Source organism: Leucopleurus acutus (genome assembly GCF_964270905.1).
Source record: "Leucopleurus acutus genome assembly, chromosome: 7".
NCBI classification, from domain to species: domain Eukaryota; kingdom Metazoa; phylum Chordata; class Mammalia; order Artiodactyla; family Delphinidae; genus Leucopleurus; species Leucopleurus acutus.
The window spans coordinates 42,728,938-42,754,131 of record NC_139150.1 but is presented as its reverse complement, the minus strand read 5'-3'; the positions used below and the strand labels follow the sequence as shown (position 1 = coordinate 42,754,131).

Genomic DNA, 25,194 nt, shown 5'->3' with positions numbered 1-25,194 from the left:
TCTTTGTAGGCATTTTCATATTATGAGTTTGTTGCCATTATGAACAGTGTTGCCATGACATTTTTTAATTCATTCACCTAAAAAGTCCTAAGTTTCAATGTTTTAATATTTATCTAATATGTTTTCCTATATAATTTTGTTAATGCAGTTAATCAGTGATTTTTAAATGCTTTTCACCTTGTATTATAGGTATTTCAAAGTGTTGATCCAAGAAATGGATCTCAGGTTAGATCTTGGGTTTGTCTATGCTATATCAGAACTTATGACAGCAGCTGAAGTAACTGAAAAAACGGAGGTAAGACTTATTAATAATATGATGGGAAGAATTAGGGAAAGAGGAGGACTTAAAAAAATTATAACATTATACATTCTTAAATGTATTAAAATGGTTTTAAAAATTAAAATTTTTTTATTATGCTGCCGTGGTTCTACATTGGCAGATATCACATTTTCAGATTATAGAAGTTGGAAGCAAGACAAATAACCTTTTTATGATGACTTAGAAAATAGGAGGAAAGGTTTTAGGCCAGTAGTAAGGGGAAGAGGATAATCAGTCATGTTTACATCACTTTTTTCCTATTTTATTTTTCTGGGTTACTTTTGTATTGATTAATAATTTAGAAATTTGGATATGCCAGGATATTTGATGAGAAAAGGGATAAGGCAAATAAAAGGTAAGATGTCCTTGCATATACCTACACACATCTTCCATGTACTTTAAACCATCTTTAGATTACTTATAATACCTAGTACAATGTAAATGCTATGTCAGTAGTTGCCAGGGTGTGCCAAATGGAAGTTTTGGTTTTTGGAACTTTCTGGATTTTTTTTTTTTTCTTTTATATTTTCATTCTACAGTTGGTTGAATCCACGGATGTGGAACCTTGTGGATACAGAGGGTCAGCTGTATACTGAAACAGTGCTGGGTACTTGTCCCCCTTTCTCCAAGGCTTATTATTGTTACTGGTTTATTTATTAGTTCAGTGACTGGCTGGATTATTTTATTGAAGTCTACCCCACCCCCACCCTTACCTTTCCCTGCATTGTTAAGCCTTTGATGTCACTCCTCAGGGAGGTGAAGATTTGGGACACCCACAGTTACCCTGGAATAAAAGTGGTTTTTACAGGGCTCTTTGCATTTCTTTCCATGATCACAACTGCTAATTGCTGGATGATTGCTCTAGTTTTTTTTCAGTAATGCCTTAGGGCATAAATTGCTCTACAGACTAATCCAGTCAAATTTGGCCTCCTTTGAAGGAAGTGATCTGAAGATAAGTGTTTGCTATTTGTTCCAACCTCTGTCTCTTTCCCCAGTTCTTTCTTTCACAAAAACTTAACAGGCCTACAGTTTAGCCTGTATCTTCACTGAATCAAGGATTTTCCTCCCAGTTGCCTTTCACCACAACATTCACTGTTTCCTAGAGCACTCTTAGGCCTGAACTTTACATTTTGTTGTAAATGAAGTCAGTTTCTTTGGGAAGAGATGAGGAGCTGTCTGTTTTAAAGTCTACTCCCACACACACATACACCCCCACCCCCAGGCAATATCTTGGGACCAGAGCTTTGGAGCTCTAGAGGTGGGCCAAGGGTGATCAGACCTCAGTATTCTCAGTGGTGTCACACCCAAGTAGAGCCTTTGTTCTCTGAGTGGAGGCTGGGCAGAAGAGGGAAGCTCCTTCTTCCCCTGTAGTTTAGGCTCAGCAGCTAGTAGCTGGGGGCAGGATGAGAAGTGCTGACCTCTGTTCCTCCCAAGATGAAAGTCTTCCAGTTGGAGGTGGGGCAGAGAAGGAGCTCTGAGTTCTTGGGTGCACCAGTCTAGATTGGAGTTCCGGCTTACTGAGTTGGGAGGGGGAACTGAGAGAATGGTCCTTTTTCAAATACCACAGAGTCACTTTTCCTACCAAATTTTTATAGATTTTCTTGAATAGATGTTTTATTTGGTTATACCCTTAGGTATAGAGGCTTTAAAAGTTCGTCTTTTTAAATAAATTTTACCAGTTTCACTGGAGAGCTAAAGATCTCCTTACATCATTATCCCAGAAGTGAATTTCTAAATATACTTTTAATAAGGTTATCATTTTGAAGTTTTTGTTAAACAGTTAAAATGTGAATGTTGGGCCGTTTCTCAGCACACAGAAGTACTAGATTTGTGAGCATTTGCAGAAGAAACAGTGTTGATTATCAAGAATGAAAGCACTAATCACTTCATGAAAAATTACTTTCAGTGCCTTCCCTTTTTTGATTTATATTAGTGACCTCTGTAGATGTCAATAATGCATTTATCAAAAAGCTGCAAGTACATTATGATTGTATTATTCCTAAGAAAGTGTTGATGGATTGGATTAGTGGCCTTTTGGAATAAAATCTATGGTCACGTGAAGAAACCTTAGTGTCTTTTAATGTATTGGATGGAAACATAGAAGATATGCTTATCAGTTTGTGAGTGACCGAACTTTCCTAACAGTAGAGATGTTAGTTTCCCTTCTAAGGCAGTAGGTTCCCAATCATGAGCAATGTTGAATCTGGATATTATGGGGAAGTATTCTGCAGCGTGTGAGCTATTAGCTTAATACTTATACAGAAATATCCCTTATGTTTTTAATATTTTATGTTCCTTTATAGGTTGAGCTTTTTCATAAAGATACAGAAGCTTTCCAAGAAGAATATAAAATAGTTTCATTAGGAGATTCATCACAAGTCAGTCTCTATGAATACTTTCATATATCTCCTATCAAGGTAGGGGAAAAATAAGTCATTTTTATTGTCCTTGATAATCTTGGTAATAGCAGATTGATTTGATCTGTTTGGGGGAATACAACATTTAAATTATATTCTTAATAGTATATAAGTTCTATAACTTCACAATTACAAATATAAGTAAATAACAAAGGAATGATACTTTTAAATTTTTAATATTTATTCTTAGAATAATTTTTTATCATGTGGAAATAATAGTGGAACCACCTACAGTATGTTTATATGTTTACATCTTGACCTAACATTATGTTAACTTGCTATCTATTAAGGTGTTGAGTGACAATTTTCAAACTTTTGTGTATGATATTAGTATAAGTTTGAAATTAATTTATAAAGTAACCTTGATTTTAAAATTGAAGATTGAATGGAACTAAAAGTAAGTTCTTAACATAAAATTTCTATGAGTTAACTTACATAATACTTGAAGAAAATTACTGTATAACTACTTATACTATATATAATACATATAATACAAAAGTGCTTTTTAACTAGCTTTACCACACTAACTTAATTCTAATAGTTGAAACGTTCACTTTTGGAGATATTTGAGTTAATTTTCAACAATTTCAACTTCTAGATTGTTAATGTTATTAAAAAATATATGAAGATTAATATTTTCCTAGGTTTACCAAAAGAATTGGATTGAACTAAATATCATACATTACATGGTTGAATTTAAATTTTTTAAAGGGCTGTTTACATTTTAAATTCTTTCAACATTCCAGTTATTAATTTTGATATAATCTAGGTAACTTTGAAATCTTATTTATGGTATAGTGAATTTAAGATGATATTGAATTTTAAGAGTTAAAACTGTCATTATGAAGGAAGTGCTTTAAATATTTCTTTCTTTATCTCTTTAGTTGCATTTAAGTGTTTCACTGAGTTCAGGTGGTGAAGAAGCTAAAGATTCAGAACAACCTGAAGGACTGGTAGCAGTTCATTCTTTAAATCTTTTGCTGAAGAGTATTGGTGCCACTCTTACAGATGTACAAGATGTAGTTTTTAAGTATGTTTAATATTCAAATGTATAAATTGATGAAAAGTCCATTTTATATTTACATTAAAATTTTATAAGTGAAAAAGTATGTAAAGTACATTGCAGATCATAGGTTGAATATGGTTTTTTGCTGTTAAATGGAATATAATTTAAGAAACATATTGCCTGGTAACCCTTAACTATTAAATAACAGAATAATTATTAAATAATTTCCTTAAGAAAGAGGGACAGAGGTCATGCAAGCTTGTGTGTTATATAAGGCCTTTTTGGCCTAGGGAAGGATTCCTAAGAAGCTGTGTATACCCAAAGATGTGATGTGTGGTGCTTAAAAGATGTTGCTTTAAGGCCTATGGGATCAAGTCTCTTCAAAGCATATGTGACTAGAAGAAAATGAATGCCATGATAGCAGAAGTGAAGGGATCAGTTTAAATGTTACAGTCAAGAATTTAATGTGAGTCATAATGTAAGCTATTAGAGTATCTGACCAAAGAGACAGAGAGTCTGAGTGGAGACTTTAGATGAGCATGACCTTTGCAGATAGCACCTAGAGCTATTATTAAGAACAGTAGTAAGAATCAGTGAGTCTAATAAGACATAACTGTAAATCTAGATAAAAGTTAGGAAACAGTCAAATTTAAAAACACAAGTTTGAAGACATCAGAAATAGGATGAGATTTCTAATTTTTTTTTTTTTTTGAGATTTCTAATCTTGCTGCTGTCCTATCCTTAGCATACAACTTCCCAGTTAGTGGTTCCAGGTATATGCTGTGAATAGGTTATAAATAAACTGATGGTGATTCTTCAGCTGTCAGCTGATCAGGCAGGACCTGCAGCAGCTGAACCCTGGCCATTCTTGAGCAGCCTCTTCCATTTATCTCAGTGCGTCAGGCATTTTCTGTGTGGGCCATGATAGGACAGAATTGAGAAATATAGTTCATGTCCAGGAGTGGGACCCAAGGGTCTCTAAAATGCCTGAATTCTGTGAAAATATGTGTATATTGATGGCTTTTCTGAAGATAAGATCCATAGCTTTTATCAGATTCTTAAGAGGGTTCTTTGACCAGAATATGCAGAGATGTATATAGGAGTGGATTTCCTGACTGGTATGGGAAAATGTACTAAAAGGAATTTTTTTGGAGAAAAATTCTAAAGAAAATAAAACCATTCATTAATATTAAAAACATAATCTCCTTTTCTCTATATATTTATACATTTTGTTGTGGTTTTTTTTTTCAGGCTTGCATTTTTTGAACTCAACTATCAGTTCCATACAACATCTGAACTACAGTCTGAAGTAATAAGACACTATTCAAAACAGGTTTGTCTGAGATTATTTTACAGAGGGACAAAGTGATAAAATGGTGAAGCCATATGTGTCTATAGAGGTATAATGATTCGGCCAGGAAGGGAATAGCCGTTTCAAAATTTTAAAACATGGTTTTTTCCCTCAGGATTGTAGAAAGAAGTTGAGCCCAACCACCATTTCAGTTTTTTGCCTTTCTACTTTTAGCCTTTGACAGAAATCTTTCCTGGATCAGTGTGGACTAGATGTAAATCTTTAAATAATAATTAGCTAAGTAATTCAGCTCACTTACTTAAAAAAATAGGTCAAGGGAAACTATTTATCAGTAAGTAACTGATGAACACAGGGCATTTTTAGTGTAATTAAGTTGTTTAGTCAATTAGATATATTATTTTAGTGGATTTTTATCCACCTCTGAAGACTCCTGTATTTTGTGGTATAATTTATAGAGCATTGAGATAGCTGTTGTATGGTGGACAGATCACTGAGCATGACTTAAGAGGTCTGGGTTTGGATCCCAGTTTTGCTGTTTACCCACCATGGCTCCAGGCATCATTTGACCTGTATGTTTCTCTAGTCTATAAAATGGTGGCAGTAATAATAACTGTCACACATAGTTGTAAAAGTATTTTGAATATTCTAAAACTTTATGTAAATAGGGCATATTATTTCTCATACTCTAACACCAAATTGCTTTTTAAAACTAAGACTACTGATGAATACGGTGATATGGTTTAGGCTGAAATTGGTGGTGAGGGTGTTAGCCTGAAAAAAAACTGGATGTGTTTACTGAATATAAGGAAAAAAAATATTAAATCTGATAATCTGATTTGACTAATGTTTCTATTTCATTTTTAGGCCATTAAGCAGATGTATGTACTCATTCTTGGACTTGATGTTTTGGGAAATCCCTTTGGCTTGATTAGAGAATTTTCTGAAGGTGTAGAAGCATTTTTTTATGAGCCTTACCAGGTAAAATAGTTAATCTTGTGTTGTGCAATATATCACACTAATATTTTTGAATAAATAGTGCATCCCATTAGCAGACACAAATTACCATATGTAAAATAGATAAACAACAAGGTCCCTACTGTATAGCACAGGGAACTATATTCAATATCCTGTAATAAACCATAATGGAAAAGAATATGAAAAGTATATATATACATATATATACACACACTTGTGTATATATATGTATAACTGAATCACTTTACTATACACCAGTAACTAAAACAACATTGTAAATCAACTGTACTTCAATTAAAAATGATAATAATAATCACCCCAGTTAACTTGAGTTGTAGTTGTGAATGGATTTTTGGAAACACAACAAAAGGACATTATTTTGAAGCAAACAATGGTAAGAGGTTTTTGAGAAGTCTTTTGAGAAATATTTACCTTTTCCTTCAGAATTTAAACTTAAGACTTTACTAAGAAATACCAAATTTTAAGTGTTCTGTTGGAATATTAAAGATGGATAAAATTTGTACTATAGTAGAAGGAAGATTCCCATGGACACACAGTCTTGCTTTGCACAGTGGTGTGGGACAGTAAAAATAACCATGCAAACTGACACTGTGTGAAACAATCTTAATAATCAATGGCAAAAATTATGATTGTTCTCTGTCCCTTAAAAATTTCTGTCAAAACATTCAAAACTCTCCTACTTTCACTTTTAAACATAGAAGATAATGAAAAATAAAGTAAAACTAGTATTTATTTTGTACACTATAATCTAAAATATTAGAAATATTAAGAATTAAAGTGTTTTTATTTCTTTTTAAAAATATTATATAGAGTAGTTTGTGGTTACCTTCTCATAATATAACATATACTCCGAGTAAGCATCTTTTGTACACTTTGGTGAATAGTCATATTCCTTTCTAAGTTTGGATCAACTTCTAACATTTTATCTTTTATACTTTGAATGCCATGAAATATCTGAGAATTATGTTAATGTGAAGTTTTCTTCTGATATCACTTTCTCTGGGACATCTTTATTCTTTTTGTCACTACTACTTTTCTTGTATATACCAAAAACAAATTTACCTTTAAACGTAAGCGTAACTTTATTTATTGTTATTCTTTTTTGACCCTTTAGGGAGCCATCCAGGGTCCTGAAGAGTTTGTGGAAGGAATGGCACTGGGACTGAAAGCACTAGTTGGTGGAGCTGTTGGTAAGAAACAGAATGCCTACCAAGAATGATTATGCTAGAAAATAATGATATGTTTTGTTTTACTAAAAGTATTACAATTTTGCTAGGTGGATTAGCTGGTGCTGCCTCCAAAATCACCAGTGCTATGGCTAAAGGGGTAGCAGCTATGACTATGGATGAAGACTACCAACAGAAGAGAAGAGAAGCCATGAACAAGCAACCAGCTGGTCTTAGAGAAGGCATCACTCGTGGAGGAAAAGGATTAGTTTCTGTAAGAAATTTCCCATGGTTGTGAACATTTTAGGAATATCTTTTAAAGCCATGATCTGTGAGTAAGGAAATAGACATAAAACTTTCATTCACTCAAATATTATTTGGATGTTGGTGGAGCAATGGGTTGTGACATAATAAAAAATATGTCAGTAGCCTCCAGAAATATTCTGTTTAAATACAATACTTAGGAAATATGTTAATTCTTATGGTATCTAGAAAGCAGATCTTTGCATTTCTTTTGTAAGCCAGACTTGGTTCTTCAAGGTATCATGTCAAAGTATTGTAAATTTTCAATTGTGCTTTTCCTCTAGGGTTTTGTAAGTGGCATAACAGGAATTGTTACAAAACCGATCAAAGGCAAGTATAGTGATTCCTTTGGGTGATATATATTACCAAGGCTTTCATAAACTGATTCCATTTTCGTTCCTAATCCAATTGTCTAAAACTCTGTCTTTTTTCTATCCAGGAGCTCAAAAAGAAGGAGCGGCTGGTTTCTTTAAAGGTTTTGGGAAAGGTTTAGTTGGAGCAGTGACAAGACCAACTGGTGGCATCATAGACATGGCTAGCAGTACATTTCAGGGAATAAAAAGGTAAATTCTCTTTGATGTAAAATATGAGTAAAATGCTTAAACCAAGAGAAATGAGATAAATCTCTTTGGCTTGAGGCACTTAATTATGAACCTGCAATAATGGCAAGTTGCATATGAGCTTCCTAATTGCTTTTGATACTTCTTAAATTGTTGGTATTGAATCATTTCAGCTTCATAGAGTTCTACTTCATTTGTCATTCATTCCCAGCAGCCTTGGCAGGGAAGGTTTGGCAAGTTAAGCTTTTCACTTTCCTTGATTGCAATACATTACAAGAATGTAATGCTATACATCAGTTACAAAATTAGCAAATATAATATTCTGTCTCCTTTTTTGAGAAATAAAGAATGGCATTTTACATTCCAGGTTCAAACTCAGCTTGTGTTCACCCCTTCCTTTATGGTCTTATTTTGTTATGAAACTATTATATCCTTTCCCTCTATTTCTCTTCACTTGTGCAAATAATTTTAAACATGTTCTCTTTTCCTCCAAATTAAATTTAGCATAAGACTAAAATTTAGTAGTTGTGTTATTGTTACCTCTATTCTAGAAGTTTGTAACACATAAAACAATTGATTAAATTCATACTAATGAATTTAACTTAGAAACCTAACTTAGAAAATTGGTGGGTGGATATCTCCCTGACTTTTTTCCTTTGTACTTTCTCTGGCTTTCTGCTCTATTGCAATAAGTATTGTCATTAAATTAGTTGCTCCTTTTAAGTCAGTATTTCATACTATGCCCATAATGGGGTGTTTCCAGTTTTAGTTTAGAGTTAAGGTTGGAAAAAAGGGTACAGTTTTTTCTACCTGTAACTTTAGTTTCACAAATATAATTATTGAGTCATAATCATCAGAGAAGCTCAAAAGTCAATAAGTCATAGGGAATTTACCATGACAATCAGACAAGAAAAGGAAATAAAAAATCACACTGGAAAAGAAGAAGTAAAACAGTCACTGTTTGCAGATGACATGATACTATACATAGAAAATCCGAAAGCTGCTATCAGAAAACTACTAGAGCTCATCAGTGAATTGGTTAAAGTTGCAGGATACAAAGTTAATACACAGAAATCTCTTGCATTCCTATACACTAACAATGAAAGATCAGAAAGATAAATCAAGGAAACTATCCCATTTGCCAACACATCAAAAAGAATAAAATACCTAGGAATAAACCTACCTAAGGAGGCAAACGACCTGTACTCTGAAAGCTACATGACACCGATGAAAGAAATCAAAGATGACACAGATGGAAAGATATACCATGTTCTTGGACTGGAAGAATCAATATTGTCAAAATGACTGTACTACCCAAGGTAATCTACAGATTCAGTGCAATCCCTATCAAATTACTAATGGCATTTTCCCCAGAATTAGAACAAAATATTTTACAATTTGTATGGGAACACAAAAGATCACAAGTAGCCAAAGCAATCCTGAGCAAGAAAAAATGAGCTGGAGCAATCCGGCTCCCTGAGTTCAGTCTATACTACACAGCTACGGTAATCAAAACAGTATGGTACTGGCTCAAAAACAGAAATATAGATCGATGGAACAGTATAGAAAGTCCAGAGATAAACCCATGCACCTATGGTCACCCAATCTATGACAAAGGAGGCAAGAATATACAATGGAGAAAAGACAGTCTCTTCAGTCAGTGGTGCTGGGAAAACTGGACAGCTACAGGTAAACGAATGAAATTAGAACACTCCCTAACACCATACACAAAAGTAAACTCAAAATGGATTAAAGACCTAAATGTAAGGCCAGATACTATAAAACTCTTAGAGGAAAACATAGGCAGAACACTCTTTGACATAAATCTCAGCAAAGGAAAACATAGGCAGAACACTCTTTGACGTAAATCTCAGCAAGATCTTTTTCGATCCACCTCCTAGAGTAATGAAAATTAAAATAAAAACAAAAATAATTAAGCTTAAAAACTTTTGCACAGCAAAAGAAATGATAAACAAAAAGACAACCCTCAGAATGGGAGAAAATATTTGCAAATGAACCAATCGACAAGGGATTAACTTCCAAAATATACAAACAGGTCATGCAGCTCAGTATCAAAAAAACAAACAACACAATCAAAAAATGGGCAGAAGACCTAAATAGACATTTCTCCAATGAAGACATACAGATGGCTAAAAAACACATGAAAAGATTCTCAGCATCACTAATTATTAGAGAAATGCAAATCGAAACTACAATGAGGTATCATATCACCTCACACCGGTCAGAATGGCCATCATCAAAAAGTGTACAAACAGGGCTTCCCTGGTGGCGCATTGGTTGAGAGTCCGCTTGCTGAGGCAGGGGACACGGGTTCGTGCCCCAGTCCGGGAAGATCCCACATGCCATGGAGTGGCTGGGCCCGTGAGCCATGGCCGCTGAGCCTGCGCGTCCAGAGCCTGTGCTCTGCAACGGGAGAGGCCACGACAGTGAGAGGCCCGCATACCACAAAAAAAAAAAGTCTACAAACAGTAAATGCCAGAGAGGGTGTGGAGAAAAGGGAACCCTCTAACACTGTTGGTGGGAATGTAAATTAGTATAACCACTATGGAGAACAGTATGGAGGTTCCTTAAAAAAACTAAGAATAGAGCTGCCATATGATCCAGCAATCCCACTCCTGGGCATTTATCTGTAGAAAACCATAATTTGAAAAGATATATGCACCCCAGTGTTCATTGCATCACTATTTACAATAGCCAGGACATGGAAGCAATCTAAATGTCCATCGACAGATGAATGCATGTAGAAGATGTGGTACATATATACAAAGGAATATCACTTAGCCATAGAAGAAATAATGCCGTTTACAGCAACATGGATGGACCTAGAGACTGTCATACTGAGTGAAGTAAGTCAGACAGAGAAAGACAAATATGATAGTGCTTATATATGGAATCTAAAAAAATGGTACAAATGAACTTAGCTACAAAACAGAAATAGAGTTATAGATGTAGAAATCAAACTTACAGTTGCCAAGGGGCAAGGTGGGGGAGGGATAAATTGGGAGATTTGGATTAATGTATATACACTATTATATATAAAATAGATAATAATAAGGACCTAACGTATAGCACAGGGAACTCTACTCAATACTCTAATGGCCTGTATGGGAAAGGAATCTAAAAAAGAATGGATATATGTATATGTATAACTGATTGACTTTGCTGTACACCTGAAACTAAAACAACATTGTAAATCAACTATACTCCAATAAAAATTCATTAAAAAAATTAAATGTCCTTCTTTGTGTCTAATAGGAATTTTTTTTTTAAGTAATTTTTTTCTGATTTTAGTATAGCCATTCCAGCTCTCTTGGTTATTATTTACATGGTATATCTTTTTCCATCCTTTTACTTTCAACTTATCTGTGTCTTTGACTCTAAAATGAGCCTCTTTTGGACAGCATATAGTTGGATCACATTTTTTTATACATTCTGCCAATTTCTGCTTTTAATTGGAAATTGATCCATATGTATGTGTCTATACATATGGATACATTACATGGTAAGCTCTTAATATTTGTTGAATATGTGAATGTTTGTTGAATGAATGAATGAACAATAAATGAGTCTTTCTCGTGTAGGTCCATACAGTCAAAAAATGTTAAATAAAATATTAACCAAATTCAGCAATGTGTATATGTGTTTCAGACAGTACATATCAAGCCTTAGAAGGAATGTGAGGGTATGTGAACATTAGAAAACCATGTAATGTGACTTAAAGCATTAATAGTTTGAAGGAGATAAACCACAGGATCACAGCAATGACCAGGGGAAAATTCCGTATTTAAAATTCATTGTTCATTCAAGATTTTCAATAACAATGACAAAAAAAAAGTTAGCAAACTAAGAGTAGAAATGAATTTCCTTGGCTTAACAAGCAGTGCCTTTAAAAAAAAAAAAAGTTGCTGATATCTGTACTTCATGAATAACTCTTAGAAGCTTTACCTTTAAAGTTGAGAATGAGAGAAGGATGCTTGCAATCCCCTCATGTATTTCGCATTGTGCTGGAGGAGCTAATAATGCAATATAATAGGAAATAGGAAAAGCAAAAGAAATTAAAAGTCTTAAACCAGAAAAGAAAAAGCAGTACTCATATGCTGATTCTCTGATTATCGTCTACAAAGAAAATCCAAGAGAATCTATAATCACACTTCTTTACAGTTCTACATTTGTCTAGAAAACTTATTATTTGTGTCAAAAGACAAAATTTAAAAAAGAGAAGTGATGTAATAGTCTCATTTTATCCAAAAGAAGATCGTTTTTTTAGTATCATTTTAAAATATACTTAGGAGTTTTTGAGTAATTTAAAAAATCAAGTTATATGTTTTCCCTCTAGAGCTACAGAGACTTCTAATGAAGTGGAGAGTCTGCGACCCCCTAGGTTCTTTAATGAAGATGGAGTTATCAGACCTTACAGGTTGAGGGATGGTACTGGAAATCAAATGTTACAGGTGGGTGAAGAAATATCTTATGAATTAAGATTAATATAGTCAAGTCAGCTTTTTATTTAAAGTAGCTATATAATGCTTTAAATATGTATTAGATTATTTGGGCTTTTATATGTTTTGCTTAATTCCATTTAAAGTTTCTTACATTTACTTAGGTTTTAAATGTACATTTATTTACTGTAAGAATTTTTTTTTCTTTTTTACAGGCATCAAAAAGTTTGATATGAAAACAGTTAATGCATGACTTTGCAAGTGAAAGCCAACAGTAAATTTTAGTCTTAAAATTTACAAACTACGTACAGCTGTTTCAGTATTTCGAATGCAAAGAAAAGCTTTTATATTGGTAACTTTTTGTATAGGATTTTTAGCAAATCTGACCTTTTTATAGGGTACTCTTAGTTCTGTACTGGATTTACTAGATTAGTCGAAAGCCATTGTGCCTTATTTGCCCTCACAGTTGATGGTACTTATTTACCCGGTTAGACCATTTCTATTTAGGGTGCTTCCTTCAAACCACTAACACCTTTTATTCCAGATATAATCCTCATGTCCAGTTAGGCATGCATAAGGAAAAAAAAATCATGACCACTGCTATTGTGAATTCTTGGGTTCTCCTGCTTTTCTTTCGAAGATGCTCAAATGGCCATGACCCTCTTCCCGCTTTATGCTTGTGTGGTCTATTTAAAACCCTGTGGAATTGATAAGCAATTTACATGAAAACCAACATCTTTTAGTAAGGAAAATTAGCTTTTAGAACAATAGTCAGTTTGAAGATAGAATATTTTATCTGTTTATATAACTTCTACTTTGAAAGTTAGACTTTTAAAATCTGGATTATGCTGCAGATAACATACACAATACGATATACCAATTTAAAGTCGTTTCTGTTGTTTAGTTGTGAAATACTAAATTAAATCATTTAATTGAAAACAAGGAGGCTTGAAAATACTCATAGTGATAATAAATTGTACATATTTGAAAATACTCATAGTACAGACTTGAAAGTATTGCTAGTGCTTGATATCTTTACGTTCACAGTATATAATTCTGCATTAAATGTACTTCCATAAACTACAAGTATTGTGTTAATGTGTGATATTTAGTTAAGTGGTTTTACATTGTGTTTAAAATGTTTTTAAAGCATCAGAATAATTGCATATTGGGATAGAACTGGCAATCTGCTGAGAGATTGTGTTTTAAATGGCAGGTTGACAAACTCTACAATGACAGTATATCATTCTTTGAAAATATTGCAGAAGTCACCTATAGTTATACAATTGAAACATACATATCTACTCAGCACGTGCCTTCCCCTATTAGAACACAGTTAACATATTACTAATTCATTTTACTAAACTGAATAGTTATCAAATCACCTTTCACAAAACTATTTCTTGAGAAACTATTTTATAAACTTAGTAGGAAGTAAGGATGAGTAGTGAGGAGAGTTTAGACATATATCCTCATTATTAGAGAACAGATGATAGGAAAGCCATGACATACCAAGTTTTTCACAGCTGATAACTTGATTTCAGTAACAAGTAAATTTGTTCTACACTTTTTTCCATTGATTGTTTTCTAAAGCTCTGAAGTTTGGGATTTAAGATCATGACTATTGACTGTATTTTTAAACATGCCTATTATTTTCATTAGGCCAGTTGTAGAATTAATTGCTGAAAGAGCTGTTTAAATGACTAAAATCTCACAATCCTTGTCAGCCATTGCTTATTTTTCAGCAGGAGTATTAAACACAGTATTAGTCGGAATACCTATAGGAATTCACCAGATGCCTTAGGATGTTTGTGTTTGGCATTACTCTCTTACAGGTGTAAGAATTGGGTTGTTGCTTTAGTGGTAATGGTGCTTTTTTTGAATCAAAACTTTACTATTAGCAAACACTTTGAAATATACAAATACCAGTGCTGTGGCAAAGAAGTAGATGACATATAAACAGTATTTCAAATCTCATCTGCCTAGATTTAATCTGATTTAATAATAATGCCCTTAGAAAATATTTAATACTTTCAAATGTTCGTCCTTTTGTTTTCTAATTTTCTAAAAAGGGTGCTCTGTGTTCACTAAATTATATATGCCTATATATGATAATTAAATATGAGATACACTCTCTTATTGTGTACCTTTCTATCTAGAAAGTGGCACATAATTATAGTGCTTCCTAGTAGTCCATTAAAGCTACCTACTAGAGAAATAGAATAATTCTAACATAGTCACAAAATAATTTACTGGTATCATCAAGCTATTCTATACATTAAGTGTACCAACCAGTGGAGTTTAGTTAAGTCTTATTAGGTTAAGAAATTATATCCATAATTACTGCCACACTTAGAGCTGAAGTCTTCTTCAAAATTATTGACTTCTTGAACATTTCATAATTTTACATGTTTTCCAAGCAATTTGCCATACTTAACTAACATTTGTGCTTCTTTTTTTCTTTACCATGCTTACAGAAAATTCAGGTCTACAGGGAGTGGATTATGACTCACAGTAGAAGTAGTGATGATGATAATGATGATGACGATGATTAGTCAGATCTGAAATGTTCAAATTCATATGTTCTTTGTCATTTTATTTGGAATGTTTCATTAACATGTTTTGTATGACTACTACCATAATGCCCATATGGAGTTAAAAGTACGTTTTCCTTTTAAAATGTTTTTCTATGTATTTTCAAAAACAAATATTTATGCATTATTTAAGCACGGAAAAATGTATTTTATAGCCAAAGTAGGGCATACCATATATTATAGCATTTGCTTTATGTGTTTTATAGCTTTGTAATAACAGTTTGTCTTTAAGATTTAAAGTTAGACAATTTTTGTTTTTAATGTTCACTAGTTTCATTTTAAATTATCTGTTTATTTGTTAGCAAAATGCTGTTTTTAATGTTCTCTGTAAATTTTCTGGGCTGTAATATAATGTAATTGAGTTAAAAAAAAAAGAAAGAAAGAAAAAGAATAGTAATAGCCAGTCAATATTTTATATTTATTTAGTATTTTAAAAGCATCTTTGTCAAATTTCTTCTAATAATAACAAACTTATATAACTTGAAGCAATACGAATTTGTTGTTCTATTCCAAAATCATATAGGTTGAACTACTATTATAAGAAACATTCATGATTTGTCATAAAGGTTAGATAGTGAAATAATTTATAGTCTGAGAATGAAGAAAAATGTTCTTTGGTTCTTCTATTTCATTTTATTATGTATACATTTTCTGAAACAGTGAACAAAGTTGGTTTTACAATCATTATATTTACTTATTAGCTTACATATCCATGTGCTATATCCTTATTATAAAATGTTATGAATTCAGGACAGAAGAATTGTTATAGTAAGCATAATTATATGTATTTCTTCTAGATAATATTGGGAAAATGTTATCTATGTTTCTGAAAGATGTATAAGTAAATCTGTTTTATGTTTTGCATACTGAAGGCTTTTTTTTAAATTTCAAACTTAGATGAAACTTTTTGTTCTATTTTTCTAGTATATCAGATGTACTTAAAAAAAAAAAACTCGAAAAAGTTAATGACTGTTAATAGTACGATGTTTAAACCCTTATGACTGCTCTGCATTTGGATCAGCAAAGGAACATTTACCTTAATTTATGTTAAGCATTTTGCTTATAATGAGCTTATATTAGACTGTAGTAGATAATTGCCTTAATTGTTCAGCTTTTGGTTTAATTTATTCAGCCAATGACTTGAGTCTCTTCTAATTCTTAGGTTTATCAAGATTTTATCTCTATAAATCATTATTTCTTAGAAAATGACTATTTCAGATTTTTAGTATTGAGCTTACAAAAAAAGAAGCTAAAAAATTTTGCTCTTGAAATTTCTACCTGCCTAGTAGCATTGATTCAAATTAAGTAGAAATCCAGGTTGTGTATGCTAGGACTAAGAAATATGTGAATGTCAAAGAATTTAATTACTGTTTTCATCAAAATATAGTATTCTTATCTTTTTGGAGTAAGTAAATAAATTAAAACAGTGACCATTAAAATAGTCACTGCTGGTATGTATCAGAGACGATTTGTCTTTGTCTTGCATCTACTGCTCTCTCACCCTTGGTCAAAATCAAGCAAAGTCTGCTGCTTCTACTGGAAGCTGAAAAGAACATAGTCTATTGTTATGTATTGTGTATGCCTGAGGAAGGAAGGGTTTGGTAATTTCATTGACTTCTTGATTCCAACTATGCTAAGCATGCGGCCTTTCTAAAGGAGAAAATGCTAACTGCTTGTTTGCAAGAAATTTACTGAGTTTCCTGTGGTTGGTCTGTGACACTTAATTCTATGGTACAGATTTCACAAAGGTCCTTATGAATTTATCTGGGAAAAGTTCTGGATATTTTAGCAGTGCCTTACCATTTTAATGAAAAGAAAATTGGAGGTAGAATTACATTTATTTAAAATCTCTTAAACAGTAAAAAAGATTTAAAATAATATTCTAGTAACTAGTAAACTTTGTTCATGTGACCTTAGGGATTCATCCTTAAGTTTTTAGCCCTTAAAAGTGGCATACATTCTTTTAACAGTATAATTGGCCTTGTTCTTTCTGTTTCTGTTTTCCTGCCCCAGTGAAATAATCTTTTCAAGCTTCTCTGCTGACAGGTATTAATTATTTTTTCAGTTTAAAAAATGTATTTATTATGTTAATTTTATTTGAGAAAAATTTAAGCCTGAGGATTGCTCTATGTTTTCTTGATGGAGAAATAGGACTTGGACAAAAATATCTTCTTATTCCTCATCAAATATATAGAAAATTAGTTCAATTTTGGGACTTTAAATGAGATGAACCGTTCTTTATTAGTGGCCCTGTAATTAATTAGAACTTTAAAAATGGGAGTATCCATCTAATAAAGTCTAGTGAGAAAGCTGAGTTTGAAAGATTGACTATGTAATACCACACCTTTCCATATCCTTTAACTTTATTTATATTCCAAATTTCTATGTGGTCATTGCCTATGTATAGAAAAAGGGATAAAAGGATGGAGAGTTCTTCTCTCTTCTTTTCTAAGGGAATAATCACTCATTCTCTGTTTTCCTTTGTGTCTACTTGACACTTGAATAACATAGTGAAAACTGGCAAGAAGAAGAGTTTATAAAAATCCTAAAATTGTGAACACCTATCATCATGGATAAATAATCTGTTTTTAAGAGCCTATAAATGAAATTAATTGATGCTCACATTGGTATAGATATAACAAAGTAAATCCAGAGTAATATTACTGACTTTCAATATTCCTTATTGAAAAGGAAGTTGGAATAAATTTCAGTTTGCTTCTGTTTTTAAAATAATCAGAATTTTATAAATTTTACCTTTTGAAATTATTCAAAACACATATCATTGATGTAGTGTTGAGTGTTTACTTTAAGGTCATGTTATGAAAATTAACAGATGGAGTTAGATCTGTGAGTAGGACATCAAAGTTCAACATGAAGTATGTGCTGCTGTATTTTACGTCCCAGGGTCATATACACTATAGAATGATGACTGCTGTGACAGCTGCTATAGTAGTTTGTCTGATTTAAGTCCCATGGTGAAATTTTGCATTATACTTTTCCTATAGTGATGGGAGGAGGACCAGAAACAACAATCCAACTGTTACTGAGTACTTTTCTACTGTATCTTCAAGCCACAGTTTTTTCTTTTATAGGTTTCCTTGCATATTTGTAATTTATTGTAGTAGTCCAAAATATTATAGGTCCTATAGGGTCTAAATAAGATACACAAATTATTCATTTAAGTCAAATAATAATTATGATGGTTATGTAAAGAGAATGTCAGTTATATTTATTATCCTATCCCTACACCTTTGAAATAAATGGAGATCAATTAAAAATGTTCAGATTGTTAATGTAATCTTTAATTTCAGTAGATGAATATTCAAGTTTATGAAGTGCAGTGAGTACAAGCCATACTATATACAAAACCTTACAGAAAGGCCTGAATCAAAGAAGAATGAAACACATGATTTCAAATAACGCAGACCATGTTAGGGAGCTAATTAGAATAATTTATGATGGTCATATGTAGGAGTTTATGGCTTGGTTTGTTTTAATGTGGTAGACCTATTTTCATGTCTGTAATTGTCTCTCAATCAGTGTGATAAATTTATTTAACAATTATTTCATATCAACCAATATGTATATAGGAATAGTGTACCTCCAAATATCAGCTTTAAAATAAACATTTAATAATTTTGTAAAATTGGTTTTTAATGTAACCATCTTTATTGCATATACATATCCTATGCAGCGAAATGGTAACAAAGATATCTACTAAATTTGCATTATGCTATTTCTTAGAGATCCTTAATTATTTGAGCATTCAAAATATAGTCATTGTGTTTTTATAAACAGATAATCAGGATAGTATATATAATTCTTAATCGGGAATGCTATGTTTTTATACTGTAAATTATTATCTATGAATAGCTTGTTAACTATATTATGTCTACAAAGATTTTTTGAATGTATTCAGTAAAACTTGGAGTTTCTTTGAACTAAAAAATTTAGAGACTCGCACTCCATGGAAAAAGGTAAAGCTCTCTTGCGAATCACTGGACTAACATTGATTCTCAATCTGCAGTTTTAGTATTTTACAAAAGATGTGAAATTTTTCAAAAATTAAAGTAGATTATTTTCTACATTGTTAAAGTAATATATGCTCAGTAAAGAAAAATAGGAATAGAAAGGAAAAAACTTACCCTGTCTCCCCACCATTTATTATGGTGTATTTCATTTTTTAATTTTTATTCATGTAATTATGATTCAAATATATAAATTTGTTATATATTTTTTATTATTGTAAATTTTTATAAATAGAATTACTATTAACTTCTAAAGAGTAAAAATGTGACCCATTCGGTCCCCAGTGTGGGAAACCTGGTCTTTACTTCTGTAAGACATTATCACCAGCAGGACCTTTCTATGTTTTGTTTTGTTCTTTTTTAAATGTATTTATTTATTTATTTATGGCTGTGTTGGGTCTTTGTTTCTGTGCATGGGCTTTCTCTAGTTGTGGCAAGCGGGGGCCACTCTTCATCGCAGTGCGCAGGCCTCTCACTATCGCGGCCTCTGTTGTTGAGGAGCACAGGCTCCAGATGCGCAGGCTCAGTAATTGTGGCTCATGGGCCCAGTTGCTCCACGGCATGTGGGATCTTCCCAGACCAGGGCTTGAACCCGTGTCCCCTGCATTGGCAGGCAGATTCTGAACCACTGCGCCACCAGGGAAGCCCTCTATGTTTTTATAGTTGATGTAGAAGCTTTTTCTTTTTGATTGAACATATTTTTACCTTCTGACTCTGCCTTTTTTTTTTTTTAATTTACCCCTTAAATAAATCTTCTCAAAATTAATTTGTGTATGTACATGTATGTATAATCTTTGTGTTTTTCATTGTGTACGGATATTGACAGCTGGGTTGTCCCATGGGGGTAGTATTTTTCAGCCATTTCAGACATTTAAAAATTTTATCTGTGTTTTCTTTGAATCTCTTACATGTCTTACAAAGATATCATAGATGCCATTATATAAGTTGTAGAAGGGAGGCTGTTTTCGTTTGTTGTATATTTCTTTTCTTTCAGAAATTACAAATGTTTATAATTAGCTTCAAACACTGCCTTAATAGCAATTGGAAGATAACTACCTTCAGCTGATGTGGTCTTTCCCTTTACTTCTGGAAGAGAATTACAACTGATCTGGGAAAAAACGGGCTTATCATAGGCAGTCAGATCACCAGAGTAGTGCTGAACATTCTTCCTGGCTTCATCTGAAATTTTGAGTAAGTGGACAAGAACTATGAGATAAAGGCCTATTGGATTTCACTCTTCATTTTTAACTCTTCCTCTCCAGAAGCATACTTCTGAATGGGATGAGAAAACTGAAGAGAGCCAAATTCTGTTATCAAAGCAAATTAGAGTTAGCATCTCAGATAAAGCAGATGTCATGAAAAGATTACCTGTCCAACTTGGATACAATTCTCATACCTCATTTATTAGCTTAATAGAACTCTCTTGGAGAGTTTTTGGCACATCATTTTTGAAAGCATATACTTTTGAACATTTAGTAGTAAGTCCCACTAACTTTATTTTGGACCAGTGGACTAACTCACCCCACTTAGAACCTTCCAGAATTACATAAAAATAACTGTGTGAATAAGACTTTGAAATTGTGTCTTTTTCTGGAGGTGATGGTCCCACTTAGGGGAGGTTCCAGTTTTCTCTTTGTCAAAAAAGTGTACAATGAATTTTTAAATTATTTTTTAATCCAGTAACTGAAATGAGACTAATTTGATTATTAAATCTTTTTCAAAAGTTTGTCATCATTTCATCCCATAAATTTATAAATATATTATGGAAGGATAAATATTAAAGTAGAAAATGTAGCACATTTAAAAGAAATAAAAATGTTAAGCTCAGACAGGTTCAACTTGAGTCTTTCTGCTTACCGAGGATGTGCAAATAGAGCTAAAATTCTGCAGTAAGTTTTAGTTTAAAAGGTCTTTAGGCTTTATTTAGCTAAAGGTGCTAAATTGTAACCTGGGATTCAACCCATGACTTCTCTACTGATACATGAGAGCCCTACCTTACAATGTCCTTTGGTTACTTTCAACAGCACATAGGTTCTCAACATAACTTGAGCTTAGTAAAGTTGATTCATATTTTATTTTAGTGTGTGCTCTAACAATAATATTGTTAGAAGACTTTATTATAAATTATGAAAAGTCTTCTTTATTAGCCAAATATCCTATGAGAGAAAAGCTGTTGTCTTGCCAAATGAAACAGTTCATCTTCATAGATTGGAGGCTGCTTTCATTCATCTAAAAACAAAATTTAATGTCATCTATAAAAGGAAACACCATGTATAGTTTTTTGCCAGTTAAGAGTCTTTAGTTGTAAATTCAAATGAAACTGATATCCTATCTGGTGATGATTCTGATGAACTGTATATCAGTGAAAATTTACCGCTAAAGAATCTTATAGGAAGCAGTATGGAGAAATGTACATTTAGACATTTTGTGCACTTTGAGTCTGAGTTAGTTGTTTATTAGTCTTACTACCTTCCAAAGAGATAATTATCCCTGGGTATTATATGAAATGGAAGTATTACAGGAGATGTGACACAGCTTGTGAACTATCTGAATCCATATTCCAATGAGCTGTTAAAATGGGATCCCACTTCATCTAGTGGAATATATGTATTTCTTTTATGCTAACTCATTTTGACAGTAAAGATACCTGGGGTGCAGTAATACCGTATGGCTCAGGGCCTGGATTCTGGAACCATGTAAACCTGAATTCAGTACTAGCCTTTTCCTTTTACTAGCTTTATAGTCTTTTATTCTAGTCTGATCTCATATTCCAGACTATAAAATGAAGATAATTGTAGTACTAACAGTACTTTGGTATATAATACCAAGATAATAGTACCTTGATGGTGTTGCTAGGATTAAAAAGCAAGGTAATATATGTGATTATTAGTACAGTGTCTAATAGGAACTTAATATATTTTCATTATTCCAGATGAATAATAACCAGTGTATGCTGGTTCTGGTCATCATTATTCTATATTCCTCATTTGTCTCCTCTTTGCCAAAATAAAAGCCATCATTAAATTTTGCCGTTTTTTTTTTTTCTTTTAAGGTTAATAGAATAGTTAGAATGTTGTGACGGTTTCCACACATTAATTGCTAAGCGATAGAAACAATAAAACCTCAGTGATTTGGACTGCTCTGAATTATTTCAGTATTTTGAAAGAAATGTTATTCTTTTCAAGTTTATATAGTATCATGGGTCAGTAAATGTTCAATAGAGGTTCTGCTGGAAATGCATTAGAGAGACTTTTGTAACTATCCACTTACAGTGTTTCTGACCAGTTTCTCTGGCTCTTCTTGTAGAATGTATTATGTACGTTAATTAATGGTCTGCTGTTGTCAGTGCACATAATTATGTCATGAGCATAATTCTGTCCTTTCTCCAGACTGTTTTAGTTGAACCAGTTGGTGACAATTCACATCTCTTAAGATAATAGTTTCTTTTATTTGATTTTATGTCACAGTGTTATGCTCAGTTGTCCTGTGTAAGCTGTCAGCATAGTTTATACTTTGGCTGACTGTCAAAATACCTTATTTGCATGGGAGGAGACAAAGGTATGGGGGGAATTAAACAAAGCCTTATTCCTCTTCAGATTTGATGACACAGTCAATGAGATTCAATTTTTTTAAAAAACCAATTTGCCTCACATAATAAGCTAAATACCAATTCTTCATTTGTGTTTATATTTATTCTGCTATATATATGAAATCATTGAGCTTTCAGGTAATGAATTTCTATATTTGCCCATGAAGCTTAGTTGAATACCTTGTTTTTCCTGGCTATAGCTCTCAGATCTGTTATATTTAAAGTAAATTGATAAAACCTTTTTTATCCCTAAGCCTTAATCATATTACTCTAAGGAAGTTATACTTACTGACTACATTTTTCTCTAAAGAGAAGATTACAAGTCATTTATTTATTTACTTCTTAAATAATTGAGAAATGGCAGCATTTACCATTTTAATTTGTTTTGTTTACCTCCCTGAATTTTGTCATTTTTAAAAGTACACTTAATTTTTTAGTATAATCTGTTGATAAACTTTTCATCTTTCCCCATTGTCTCCAAACTATTCAAATTAGCCAATCTATAGAACCATTTATTCATTATCCAGTAGATTTTCTCACTCGATAGCATTTTGTTCTTTATCTTTTTCATCTAGATGAATTTCATTTTCCTTTTATCACTCATGCTGCTATCTTAAAAATATATATATATATATATATATATATATATATATATACACCTCTATGAAACTCATCTTCCAAAAGAAACAGATATTGATCAGATTTTGTTTTTGTTTTTTGCTTAACTGTATTCTTATCTTTACCCAATTTTCTTAAATTTATTTGCAATGAATATTAGCACCTTATATTGTTTGGGATTTAAAGTCTTCCATGTTAGTGATTTGTTCATATCTATCTTTTCATATTTTGCTTTGTTTTTTCAGAATTGTGTTTGTTATAGAACTGTGCTAATTCATAGCATTTAGATGGTTGGAAAGTGTTAGCAGTGTTTTCTGTATTACTATAGTTGTTAGGTATGTTCTTTTTCTAAAGTACTGGGACTTATCTGGCAGGAAATACGGATATTATTAGAGAATAACGCTGACACAACTGTCTTTCCAGTTCCTACTTTTTGTGTGTTTCTAACGTATAATCAATTTGGTTTGGATTTATTTATATCTAGTAAACTAAGGCTTACATACTCAACTTTTCTAATGCAAAAGGGACCCTTATCAATAACCATACATTTTGTTACCTGTAGGTTCTGACAATTATATATAATGAATGTAGTTTCCTTTGTGCTTCTGTTTATATCTTAAAGTTCTTAAATGATGATGGATAATTCATATATTTTTTTAATGAATAAGGCAAAAAATGCTTTTCCTTTAACACTATAGCATGTAAGTGAGGCTAACATGTCTATAGTACTGGCTATTGTACTTGATACTTCAGGCAAATTCATTGATTTTTCTGCCTAACTTTGGTCTTGATGCAAAGCCTACATGTGATTCCTAGCCCTGGTTTTGCTAATTCTTCATTTATTTTAAAGGGTAGCCCAAATTATTTTAGTAGAAACATTCATACCTAGTATCTGATTGGGGTGAAGGAAGATAAGGTGTTAATATTACACTATTTGAACACTGTTAACCTAAAAAAGTTAAGCCAGCCTGAGCAGCTTTAGCAGCCTTCCTCAGCAACATCCAGCATCCAGGGATATTGAAGACATTTTTGAGGTACCATGGAAACGTGTGACTGATACTCTCATGGTGTAGTGAAAAGCACTGGAATTAGAAGTGAAGAAACCACTTTTTTGAGCCCAGTTTTGCAACTGACAATATGACCCCAAGCAAGTCACTTAAATGTAATCTTAATAACACAAGGTTGTTGTGAAGATTAGATGGGAAAGACACTTAAATGTCTTAAATGATCCTCGATTTCTTCATGTGTAAAAGGAAGAGATTAGTTTGGATGAACAATAATATTCCTTGAGGTCTAAAATTCCAGGTTTTCAAAATAATACAAATGATGTTTTGAAAAGTATAAAGCTTCATATGTAGTGAATTTACAGAGTCAAATAATTTGGCAGGAAATTGTGACCAAAGGCATGACATTTGTAGATTCTTTACAGCATGATGGAAGATGATGGCTGATAAGCTATCACATTCTCTCCCATCCTTCTATGAGATTTAGTTCGAAGTTGTAGCTTCTTCTCATTAATGCTGTTCTTATTCCATAGTCGCATGTTTTAATGGAGACTGACTAGCAAAATTTTGCTGTATATTGAGTTATCTTTGATGTGTTTATTTAAAGATTGACCATTCATGTTTCAAGTGTTGCATTTAAGGTTTTTGATGAACTCCAGAAAGCACTGCATGAGTTACTTTTTTTTAGCTTTTATTTATATCAGATGCTATTGTGACTATTAAAAGTGGTTTAATTTCTTAAATGTACGGATTAGATTGGGTCTGAAAAGTGGAAAGTGATGAAAGGCAGACTCAACTGCAATACCCAGACTTAACATAATA

The 25,194-nt window shown here is 32.4% G+C and overlaps 1 protein-coding gene across 3 annotated transcripts in view; it reads left to right on the top strand.

Moving 5' to 3' along the window:
- VPS13A (vacuolar protein sorting 13 homolog A) overlaps window positions 1-25,194 on the top strand; it is a 238,885-nt gene that overhangs the window by 198,456 nt on the left and 15,235 nt on the right. For all 3 annotated transcript variants that reach the window (XM_082843241.1, XM_082843242.1, XM_082843240.1), the window contains exons 59-68: window positions 190-295; window positions 2,623-2,736; window positions 3,621-3,766; window positions 4,994-5,075; window positions 5,919-6,032; window positions 7,165-7,240; window positions 7,327-7,490; window positions 7,804-7,849; window positions 7,959-8,082; window positions 12,437-12,551. In XM_082843241.1, coding sequence (XP_082699367.1) covers window positions 190-295; window positions 2,623-2,736; window positions 3,621-3,766; window positions 4,994-5,075; window positions 5,919-6,032; window positions 7,165-7,240; window positions 7,327-7,490; window positions 7,804-7,849; window positions 7,959-8,082; window positions 12,437-12,551 — 1,087 coding nt within the window. The remainder of the gene's footprint in view (window positions 1-189; window positions 296-2,622; window positions 2,737-3,620; window positions 3,767-4,993; window positions 5,076-5,918; window positions 6,033-7,164; window positions 7,241-7,326; window positions 7,491-7,803; window positions 7,850-7,958; window positions 8,083-12,436; window positions 12,552-25,194) is intronic.